General features: G+C 45.9%; 1 protein-coding gene across 6 annotated transcripts in view; it reads right to left on the minus strand.

Annotated features, from left to right (window-relative positions):
• The window catches only part of RPS6KA5 (ribosomal protein S6 kinase A5), a 166,695-nt gene that overhangs the window by 25,448 nt on the left and 129,845 nt on the right, over positions 1-11,402 (minus strand). For 5 of the 6 annotated variants that reach the window (XM_025191253.1, XM_025191252.1, XM_025191258.1 and 2 more), the window contains 2 exons: positions 4,384-4,547; positions 1,372-1,658 (listed from right to left, as the gene is read on the minus strand). In XM_025191253.1, the coding sequence (XP_025047038.1) occupies positions 1,419-1,658; positions 4,384-4,547 (404 nt within the window). In that variant the 3' untranslated portion in view covers positions 1,372-1,418. Of the gene's footprint in view, positions 1-1,371; positions 1,659-2,112; positions 2,215-4,383; positions 4,548-11,402 lie in introns of those variants that run through there. The other variant, XM_025191255.1, reaches the window with a different exon arrangement.

The raw sequence follows: 11,402 nt of genomic DNA on the forward strand, positions 1-11,402 counted from the left end.
TGAAGCACAGTGTTTAGTATAATTTCCCATTTCCCTTCAGTTTTTCCCAGTGTATAAGTGGTTTACAACTACACTATATAATGTGCCCAAGTCTAATTACTTGTTATATACAAAGAAAAAGCAAGATCTATAAAAGGTTGCAACATATGATAAGGAACAGAAAAAAGGGGTAAGATACAGGAGTGCATTCCTTCAAGCTGCTGACTGTCCTCCAAGCTGCCCACAACTACCACTGAAGTCCATAGGACTTGAAGGAGTAGTGCTTAGCATCTTACACGAGAAATCCCTAAGTCCACTTTATTAGAACATCAATATTATTCAGATGTTTTATAAAGTGCAGAAAATAAAAAAAATCTAACATTTAATAAACTGTTAAGCAAATTGGCCATGCTTGTCCAATGCAAAATTAAGAACACAGATTGGCATGCATTTGTATGGACCCTATGATAACAAATATAGAAACTGGAGATTCTGAATCTTAAAAAAAAAAAAAAAAAAAATCATCTCAGCATTTTAAAATTTCCATGTAAATATATATAAAAAATAAATTATAGCTTTCCTTGAAATGTATATTTAAACATGATCCTTTTCCTAACTGTTCAAAATTAAATTTCATTTTTTTACTCAGGCATAGTATTGTTTTTGTGGAATTTGAAAAGTTACTTTTTAAAAATTCAGATTCTCAAGAAGTAGAAATAAAATAACACAGTACAAATTGCTGCACCTGCCCACCATAAATTATCTAGATGTAAAAGAAACGTAAGAATTGATTATATTCCAGGTAGCTTAAAACAAAATCTATGGAGTAAATTTGTAAAATAACATTAGAGTACCATAACACTTAAATCTTTTGTTAAATTCCAAATTAAGGGCCAGATTCTGGCCCATCCCATGTGCCAGCACAAGGGACTTAGAAAGGACATAAGTGCCATCTTGCTTTGGTGTACTGTACCACCTTTTCTTGTGTGCCAGGGAAAACAAAGTCAGCAGAGCTGCTCTAATACCCCTCAGACAGGTAGACAAGAGCATATACTCCAAGAGGTCTGTGTCTTTTAAAGCATTTTCCCTCCCTTAAGCAGCAAAGAAATTGTTACTCAGTATCAAAATCTTCCTCCCAATCTTCCAGGCTGCTCTGAGGACAGCACAACAATGTACTACTCCTTATAAAATGAATTATTCACTGACAATTTAGCCTTAGGAGAGCACAGTGTTGGTTGTACAATAACTCTTACACCATACCCAGTATTACTGAACAAGTACTACAACCATATGTCTTGAAATAGAAAGCTAAAAACATAGAGCTGAAATTAATTGTTAAAAGCAACAAAACATATCTGTTATCCCTCCATGACAAAGGGGCACACGTATTACCAAGTTTTCACCACTTAATTCTTGGAGATAGGACATTTCTCTGCTCCTCAATCAGAGAATTGGAAGATGGTTTCTGGGTTATTGCTGTCTGTAGGATTTGTTGGCTGCAGTGTCTTTGTAGGTGTAGTTTTACCATGAGAATGAGAGGAGGAAGAATGTGAACTTTCACTGGAGCTGCTACGTGTCTCTGTGCTTGTACTTGTCTTTTTCATTTTCCTTCTTTTTGCAAGAGGTGCCTTGTCAACATTCTGGAGACAAAATCCTTCCCTTTTGTACTTGTTAAAAGCCTGTTTAAAAATAAAAAGTAATTCTATGCTCTTATAAAAGGTTAAAGACATCTTAGTACTCACAGCCTATTACAAATGTGCTATGATGAGGAGTATTATCATTTCTCAAGTGTCACATCTATCAATTCTTAATGTGGCTGATGATAATTCTACAAGCCTTTAAACATATATTATTAATAGACACCCTTTCCTCACACTTTCTATGTTTAATTTGTTTTCTAGTGAGACTTAAATTCAAAATTATAGTTGAGCAAGGTACATTGACTTACTGTAACTTTACTTTTAGTTTCAACTTTCACAGTGGAAACCATTTTGCATTAATCAAGAGTTCTACATCTGCTATGTTAAGTGAAACAATTTACCCCATTCTTTCCCACTTAGACAAAACAAGGTCATGTTGTAATAAAATCAATAAAATGCAATTTATTTGTGCAAAAGTTCCTGACCTGCTTACCATAAGATTCAGTTATTCTTCCGAAATAAAATTTTTGGAATTCCATATTATATTTCTGTCTTTGCCTGCACTTGTATAACTTTGGCTAGCATTGGAAAGCATCTAGTAAGAAAACATGAATGGTATTTTAACAAGCCTTCCCAAAGCACAATACTTTTGTGATGCTTTACCTCAAATTTCTAATCACAAGGAAAATGAAACTGAAAATAAATCAGGCAATAAACATAAATAAAATGTTACAGGCATCTTACAAAACTCTGTTTCAGGACCTTATCTTATACTTCTCCAAGCCTGGTAGCTATTTCTCCAGAATTTTTTATCCCAAAGATATACACATGTTCTCAAAATATGAATTACTGCTTCAATTTACATTTTGGTGTATATGTTTCATTGTATTTTCTCATATATGTTTTTGGCCTTTAATTATTACATTGGCCACATACGTCTGTGATTTGCTGACCTACCATAGAACACATGAAGCCAAATCCTACTTTGCCACTAAACCTTTTAAATGACACTTTTTAGGTTCCAGTGGGTATGTCTACACTGCCTCATTCCATTCTCAAGGCTACCCCTGAAAAATAAGCCTCAAAAGTAGCAATAGAGGAGCATCCTCACTGTTTCATTTATGAGTTCTGCGTGGGTGGGCAGCGCTCATTTTTGTGCCAGGTCTAAGGTAACGTGGAACTAATGTTGACATATCCTAAGGCCATCTACAGGCATTGCAGTTCTACCGAAAGAAATAACAGCTCTCCCAGCAGAAAGCATGGCCACCGGAAGCCAAGTAGAAGTGCAGCCACTCTGCTTCCCGGTCTGAGACGTGGGTTGGGGCTTTGTCTTGAATAACGTTACTTACATTGGAAACGCTCCAAATTTTCATCAGTGACAGTAATGCATCATTCATTAAAATAATCACTAGATAAAATGCATAACACTATACTGCAATAACACTATACTGCAAGCAGGGTCCAGAAATCAGGACTTTCTCCTTCTCAGTGCCAAGAACTCTGGCCCCAGAAGTCAGGCTACTTAAATCTCTTTCTGGCTCCATGATTTTTTAATTTGGCTGCCCAGTAGATCAGCTTCAGTTTAAGGGAATGGAAGATATTCTCAGCTATGTCTAACACATAGCTTTGTGGCTAAGTCACTCTGCAGAGACAAAAAAGATACAAGTTCAACTTTTCCTAAGATTGAGGGGATCCTAGAAGCCAGGTCTCCCATATCCTGGGCAAAGATGGAGGAGAAGGAGTAGGAGGATTTACACTGAAGTTAGTGTTGTTGCCTGGTGGTATAGATTTCTCTGCTCAGGTCCTTAGACAGATTAAGATGTTTCCCTTTTACATGATCAGGCAAAAGTGGTACTACACGCAGAGGGAGGTGTTACTTACATTAAAATGCCCCACTGAGAGAATGCAGAGTTATATGTCACCTAGGCCAGGACTGTCCACCTTCTGAGCATCCAGGGATCTATAAACCAGGTCTCCCATGTCCTGGGTCGCATCAGCAGCAGCTGTATGCCCTGCAGGCATAACAGTGCAAGCCAAAGGCCCCACTGGCTGCCCCAATATGGGGCAAGCCCTGGCACCATGAACACATGTAGGCACCCCCCACCTCACTGCAGTGTGTGCATGAGCAGGTAGTCTCTCCCCTACTGCACAGCTTATATGAGAAGGTAGGCACCTGCCTCACTGCACAGCAGAGGTGGGTTGGTGGCTTTCCCCTCCCCCCCCACAACCTACCATACACAGGCTCCTCTGCTGCACCATGCCACTCCATGGGGCACGCACATAAAATGAAAGCCAGAGGGGAAGCCCGGAGCCCCTGACTGCTGCAGATGCCAAAGCAATGGGGAACAGTAGGTCAGTGGGAGGTCATGGACCACAGATTAACTCTCCTGGCAGGGCACATGCAGCCCGTGGGTCACCAGCTGAACAACCACAACCTAGGTGAAATAGGATTGGTCTTTGGAGACACCTAAACACTGCACATTGGAAAAAATGGGAGAACCCTGTGATGAATTATGCAGGGTGAAATAGCACCTGGCTCTGGAGGTACACAATAAAAGAACAAAACTGTGAATCTCCACAGACAAAACAGTATCCGTCCCCGTGCCTGGTCACGGTACCTTGGAATGAGTAGAGGCTAGTTAGGAAATGCCTGAGTGGAAATGCCAGATTTGAGCCAAAGCATAAAAATACATTTTTTAAATACGCAAACTCATTTAAAACATTTTCCTGATAGGGTTTTAAATTTAAGATTTTTTGAGCTTACATGAAAGGTGGCTTTGACGTATGTATGTACGGCAGCTCCTGAAGACCCTAAATTATCAGGAGTCATTAGAGGGTTGGATGATAACTGGCTGCCATCCTGAAGCCATTCGTTGTATCTCAAGCTGGACATTTTAATTCTTTTATTCGGATCCACTGTAAGAAGTCCTAATAGAAATATATTAGACAGACTTAATCTATAAGCTATTATGTATCCTTTTAATACTATGGATAAATAACAAAATGCGTGTAGAAAATCAACATCAAGTCAAATATTCAATACTCACATACGTAATAAAGTATAGACTACAGCCCAGACCCACAAAAAGGCTTACTTGTCTAAAGGGGGACCAAAGTTTGGTACCTAAGTTCTGCACCTTCAAATCCCCATATAAGCCTTAGGGTACAGATGGACAGATCTCACTTGCAATATTGAAAAGCTGCTGTACAGTCATAAAGGTAGTTTAAAACACTCCCAGGTGTGACACAATAATACTTGTGGGGAGCAAGAACTATTCTGTATTGTTTAGTTCTGCCTGTACAGGTTGTTGGTCCTTTAGCATCCTGAAATGCAGTACCTTTCCCACCCTGCCCCACTTTTCTCAAGCACCCTGGCTATAGCTGCTGAGCTCCCTGTATGCCCTGTGCCAGCACTGTTGGTCCTTGGGATTCCCTGGGCATTATCGCTGTTAGCAGTCAGGGTGCTACTGCTGCCTGCACTCTGGCACTTATTCGCCCCACCAAACCAGAAGACCTGGAATTGGGAGACTCCATGTTGGGGAGAGGAGTTGCCACTGCTGCAAGACCCCCACCCCTGCTAGATTTCCACATGTCTGCTGCCGGTACGCAAGCCACAGATATCAGCTTTAGTTTCCCACCTCCTCCCTTTTTGCTCCCACAGCCCCAAGAGAGGAGATGGAGAGCAGCATTGACAGTCCTGTCAGGGCAGAGAGGGAAGAATCCCAGGTGGCTGCATCTCTCTGCTGAGTCACATGGCTGGAGGGCCTGCTGTCACAGGGAGCAGTGATATACTGAAGCCCTCTAGCTAGGGCTGTATGCGTGTTCCACAGCTGAAGCACTACGTCTCTGAAACATTTCCAAAACCAAAGCATTTCAAAGGGTACATTTGCTTCCAGCCTTAGAAACAGAGGCACAATTCGAACTCCACCTTTACAAAGGCAAGTATCACTAACATGACTAAAATTAGCTGGCATTTCAGGCCACACTCCAGGATTTTAGATCCTCCTACTCTCCCCCAGCAAGCCACATGACTCCACATAAGTCACAGAAAAACAGAGCAGGGATTCCCCTGCAGCCCATCAGTCAAGAGATTGGGGGACTTGCCCAGGGTTCTAAGCCACACTCACTCAGAGAGGGTTTGAACCTATATCTCCCACTTCTAAGGTACTTTAACAACTAGACCATGGGCCAGCGATTGCCCAGAGCATCCTCCAGGCCTTGGTGTTCTACTGGGCAGCCAAGAAGTGAAGATATATAAATTGGAAAGACAGCAAGCAAGAGGGAGCTTGGCTGTATGTCTCAGTAGGAAGCCCTGGAAGGGAGGGGGTCACAGGGCCAGAGTGGAAGGGAGGGAGTTTCTTCCTGACACCGGTGTTCATTTTGCATTTAACAGACGTCTGATGTAATGAACAGACTCACAGAATCATAGGGTTTAAAGGGATCACAACTTCCATGTCATTCAGTCTCCTGCACAAATTTGTAAATTATCCCTGTCAACTGCTTATCTAATCTTCTCTTGAAAACCTTCAGTGAAGAAACTTTCCCAACTGGGCAGTCTATTTCACTGCCTTACCATTCTAACAGTAAGGAAACTTTTTTCCTTAAATCTAATCTAAATCCACTTTGCTTCAATTTAAAACCACTGCTTTATGTTCTGCCCTCTGCTGCAAGGAAGGAAAGTTCTTCTTCTTCTCTATGAGAGCCTTCCAAATATTTGAAAACTGCTATCAAATCCTCCCTTAATCTCCTTTTCTCCAAGCTAAACATACCTAGCTCTTTCAAGCTTTCCTCATACAGCTTGCCTTCCAGTCCTTTTACCAATTTTGCCTCCTACTTCTGAACCCTCTCTGGCTTCACTACTTCCTTCTTAAAAACGTGGAGACCTAACCATAGCACCAAAGAGGGACCATACTATAACCTCTCATATCTTACAAATAATACTCCTATTGACAAAGACCAAAATTATATCTGCTTTTTGGCAACTGCGTCACATACCTGACTTGCAGTGAGCCTATAATCCTCCAAAACTCCCAGATCCTTCTCAGCTACACTGACTGCCTGGCCAGTTATCTCCCCTACCATGTTTGTGCATTTTGTGTAACAAAACTGTTTGCACTGAACTTCATTCTTCTGACCCCAACCCTGCACTCCAATCTATCATGAACATTTTGAAATCTACCCCTTTCCTCTAAAGTGTTATGCAACTCCTTCTCAGTTTTGTCATGTGCAGACTTGAACAGGAATTTCTCTATTGCCTGGCCCCCAAATCATTCAACACATTAAACAGGACTGGATGCAGGGAATGCTCCTTGGAAACCTCTTGGCATTCTGACATCTATTATTTACAGATCCCTTTACTTGCATTTTTAAGCCAATTATGTATCTTCCTAATAGTAATTTTATCTAGCCCATATTTCTTCAGTTTACTTATGAAAATATTGCATGAAACTATATGAAAAGCCTTACTAAAGCTCAAGTACACTATGTCTACTGCATTCCCTTCAGCTACCCAATCACTGATTGGGTTGAAGAAGGAGATTAAATAGGAATACACCAATGGTGCTCTACCTTTCAGCTCTGCAAGCTGGAAGAGTGGCATAGTGTTGCCACAGGAACCTAATCTGGTACCAGATCTGGCATGCCTGGCCTGATCTGGCCTGGCCAGAGTCTGATCTGCTGCACAGGGCTGGCCTGGCCTCCACTGGGGCCCTATCTGGTGCAAAGGGCTACTGGCAGGGGTGGGCAATTATTTGGGTTGGTGGGCCACTTAATGAGTTTTGGTTATCTGTCTAGGGCAGGGGTGGGCAAAATGCGGGCCGGGCCACATATGGCCCGCCAGGCCATTCTATCCGGCCTGCGGGGCCCCTAAAAATTTTTGAAAATTAATATTTATCTGCCCCTGGCTGCCTGTCATGCGGCCCTCAATGGCTTGCCAAAACTCAGTAAGCGGCCCTCTGCCCAAAATAATTGCCTGCCCTGGGTCTAGCGCTACACTTCTCTCTCTCTCCTTCCTCCCCGCACCCCTTTCCCTTTCTTCCAGGACCACAACCAGCGTGGAAGCCTGACCCTGCCTACAGCTTTAGCAGGCCCATTCCCCCCACACAGCCGGAGTCTGCCTGCCCGCAGCTTTAATGCCCTCCACCCCAATTCTGGACCCAGCAGACTGCTGGCTGCATCCACAGCTGCCCCCAAATGGCCATCAGCTTCCAGGTGGCAGCTCCAGGCATGTGGAAGCGGGGGCAGGGCATGCTACAGCTGCGGACTGCAATCAATACAGAACCGTGAACCCACCCACTACCCTCCACGCCCAGAGCCCCAACCTGGAAACTGCCAGCTACAATTGGGCAGCTGTGGACCATCTGCCAAGTCCAGATTTGGGGGGGCCCAGGCAGAGAGACAGAGAGAGAGAGAGAGAGAGAGAGAGAGAGAGAGAGAGAGAGAGAGAGAGAGAGAGAGAGAGAGAGAGAGAGTGTGTGTGCCTGGGCCAGAGCCACCACCCACCTGCAGGGCAGATCTACTGAGTTAGTGGCTTGAATCTGGTCTGCAGGCTGTATTTTGCCCACCCCTGGCCTATCCAGCCAGGATCTGATTTGGCACATGGGGCTAGCCCAATGCATGGCCCCAGTCCCAGTTCTGGCCTCACATATCAGATTGGGCCCTGTACCAGCTTCTGCCCACAGCACCAACCCACCTGCAGGATCATATCATGTGGCCCGCAGGACTTAGAAATTCAGTGGCAGGAAATCTGGTAATTACCCTTGCTTCCCCACTGTCATATTTCTGGACTTGTGGAGAGCCCCACAGGCTGGATGATGTGGCTCTCTGGGCCCAATCTAACCCACAGGTCAGAGACTGAGCTCCACTGGAAAAAGACAGTAATAGGAGCAGAAGCAGGAACCAGAGCCCAGAGTTCCCTCCTGTTCAGGCCAATGACCATCATGAAACTGTTATTGTGCTAAACCAAGCTGAAGATTTAGAAAGCTGAAAGCAGGGAGGAAACAGGCTCATGACTTCTTTGTTTAGGGGTGTCAAACTCATTCTGTCCTGTGATTCAGATAAGCATCCCTGAACCAGTCTGCTGGCAGAGTGGGACAAACCTCCTCTGGAACAGCTGAAATGCTCGGTCCAGCCCACACACTGCATACAGCAGCCCTTGTGGTGGCATGGGGCACACGCAACATGTGCATGTGGCCCCAGGGGCCAGTATGGGGAATGCACTGCCCATGGTTGCCTGTTGTGTGCCCTAGACCTCCCCCGTGTTGCCTGTAGTGCACAGGGTCAGGACTGGTGCATGGGGTCAGTCCAGTGACACACAGGCTGGATTGTAAGGCTCCGCAGGCCAGATCTGGCTCGTGGGTCTTGTGTCTGACACCACTGCTCTAGTCCAATGATTAAGTCACTCATGCTGGGGAGAAGAGATCTGCATTCCAATTAGAAATGCACTAATAGAGATTTTTGGGGCTGATACTGATAGCTGATTTTTAAGGAGGCATATCAGGTGATACCAATCCAATTTCCAATACGCAGCTCTTCAGCTTGAAGAGCTGCATCCAGCTGGTCAGTCTGGTTTGGTGGAAGGGGAGGGAAGGAGTGTGTGGGGGGGCAGATCAAGGGCCCTGCGGTGAGGGAAGGGAATGGGGCTGAAGCTGGCCAGCCGGGGTGGGGAGGGGCACGGAACAGAGCTGCAAGCAGTCTGTCTGGGGGCCAGGGAACATATGCCCCCCAGATCTGCGCAGCACGGGGCAGGCTGCAGCTGTGGGCTGGGGCCAGGGTGGCGCAGCTCAGCGGGTGGCATCTCGTCTGGTGCTATCTGGCGGTTCCTGCCGTTGTCCAGGAGAGCATGGGGAGGGGTGTGCCCCCAGATTTGCCCAGCTGGGAAGAGCCTGGCTCCAACCTGCCTTGCCCTGCGCAAATATGGGGGCATACCCTTCCCTCCTCCCCCCATGCCCTCCTGGACAAGTGGTGGGAGCCACCAGACAAGCACCAGATGGGCTGTGCACAGAGATGGGAGCCACACCCACCTTCCCACACCCTCCAGACGAGCCGCGCTTCCGTCCTGCACCTACCCCAGCCCCGGCTGGTCAGCCCCTGCCCCAGCCCCAGCCCTCCCTCACTGCAGGGGCTTTGTTCTACGCCCCCGGCTCCCCCCACCATGTCCCTTTCCCCTCCCTTTCCTCTTCCACCACACTAGACTTACCAACTGCATGCAGCACTCCACGCTGCCGGCTCTGCTCCTCACTGCCTACGTGCTGCACTGCACCTGCACGCACATGCAGGCATTTATCAGACAAATTGTCGGCTGCATCGGGCCAATTTCTGATACAGAAAATTTTCTTTATATTAGTGCCGATCTGATATCAGACTGATGTATCGTTGCACCTCTAATTCCAGTCTCTGCCTCAAGGACTGTTTATGTATTTTATCCAATCAGTGCCTAATGTAAAGCATATAAACATTATTCAAGGCAGGGACTAGAACACAGGTCTTCCTTCTACCAAGTGAATGTCCAATGCATCGGACTTAAGCCTGAGGATTCCACATTAGGACCCAATGCTTAAAAATTAAGGGTTTCATTTCTGGGCACTACAAGACATAAGTCTCTTTACAGATCTTATCAAAATGGAATCAGGCGAGGAGAAAGTAGAAGGATTGTGGGTTAGGTTACATGGAGGTCAAGGAGAAAGTGATTTGGTGGTAGGGGTCTGCTACAGACCCCCACACCAAGGAGAAGAACTAGATTTGGGGCTCCTGAGGCAGCTCTCGGAGACCATAAAAACTACGGAGGCGGTAGTCATGGGGGACCTAAACGACCCAGACATCTGCTGGGAGACGCATACAGCAAAGTCCCATCGTTCACGCAGGTTCCTATCCTGTGTACAGGACCTCCATCTGACTCACGAAGTACATGGTCCCACTAAGGGGAATGCCTTATTGGACCTGGTATTGGCAACGGGGATGACATGGTAGGAGACCTACAGATCAGTGGTCACCTGGGGGACAGTGATCACCAAATAACAGAATTCACCATAAGTCGTCGAGTGGGTAAGGTAACTAGTAGGGTGAAAGTGCTAGACTTTAGGAAACCTGACTTCAATGAACTCAGGCGTTTAGTCAAGGGCACACTGCAGAGTAAGAGTTGGAAAGATTTGGGGCCCCAGGAAGGCTCCCAACTCTTAAAGCTGTGCCTTAAGGAAATGATCCTTCGGGCACAGAGGGAGACAATCCCGATGCGGGGAAAAAGGGGGAAAGGGGTCAAGAGGCTTCCTTGGCTGACCAGAGAAATCCAGAGCAGTCTACGGGCAAAAAGGGGGGCATAAAGAAAGTGGAAACGGGGAGAGATTACTAAAGAGGAGTATACCTCCTCTGCTCGCGCTTGTAGGGAGGCAGTTAGACAGGCCAAAGCTACCATGGAGCTGAGGATGGCATCCCAAATTAAGGATAACAAAAAATTGTTTTTTAGATATATAGGGAGTAAAAGAAAGGCCCAGGGTGGAATAGGACCTCTACTAAATGCGCAGAAGCAATTGGTGACGGACAGGGGGGACAAGGCTGAACTCCTCAACGAGTTCTTTGCCTCAGTGTTCCTAAGCGAGGGGCAAGACAAGTCTCTCACTGGGATTGTAGAGAGGCAGCAGCAGGGCGCCAGACTACCAAGCGTAGACCCTGAGATGGTGCAGAGGCACTTGGAGGAACTGGACGCCTTTACATCAGCAGGCCCGGATTAGTTCCATCCGAGGGTACTGAAGGCACTGGCTGACGTCACTGCACAGCCACTGGGGGGGA

Source organism: Alligator sinensis, unplaced genomic scaffold (assembly GCF_000455745.1).
Source record: "Alligator sinensis unplaced genomic scaffold, ASM45574v1 scaffold608_1, whole genome shotgun sequence".
NCBI classification, from domain to species: Eukaryota; Metazoa; Chordata; order Crocodylia; family Alligatoridae; genus Alligator; species Alligator sinensis.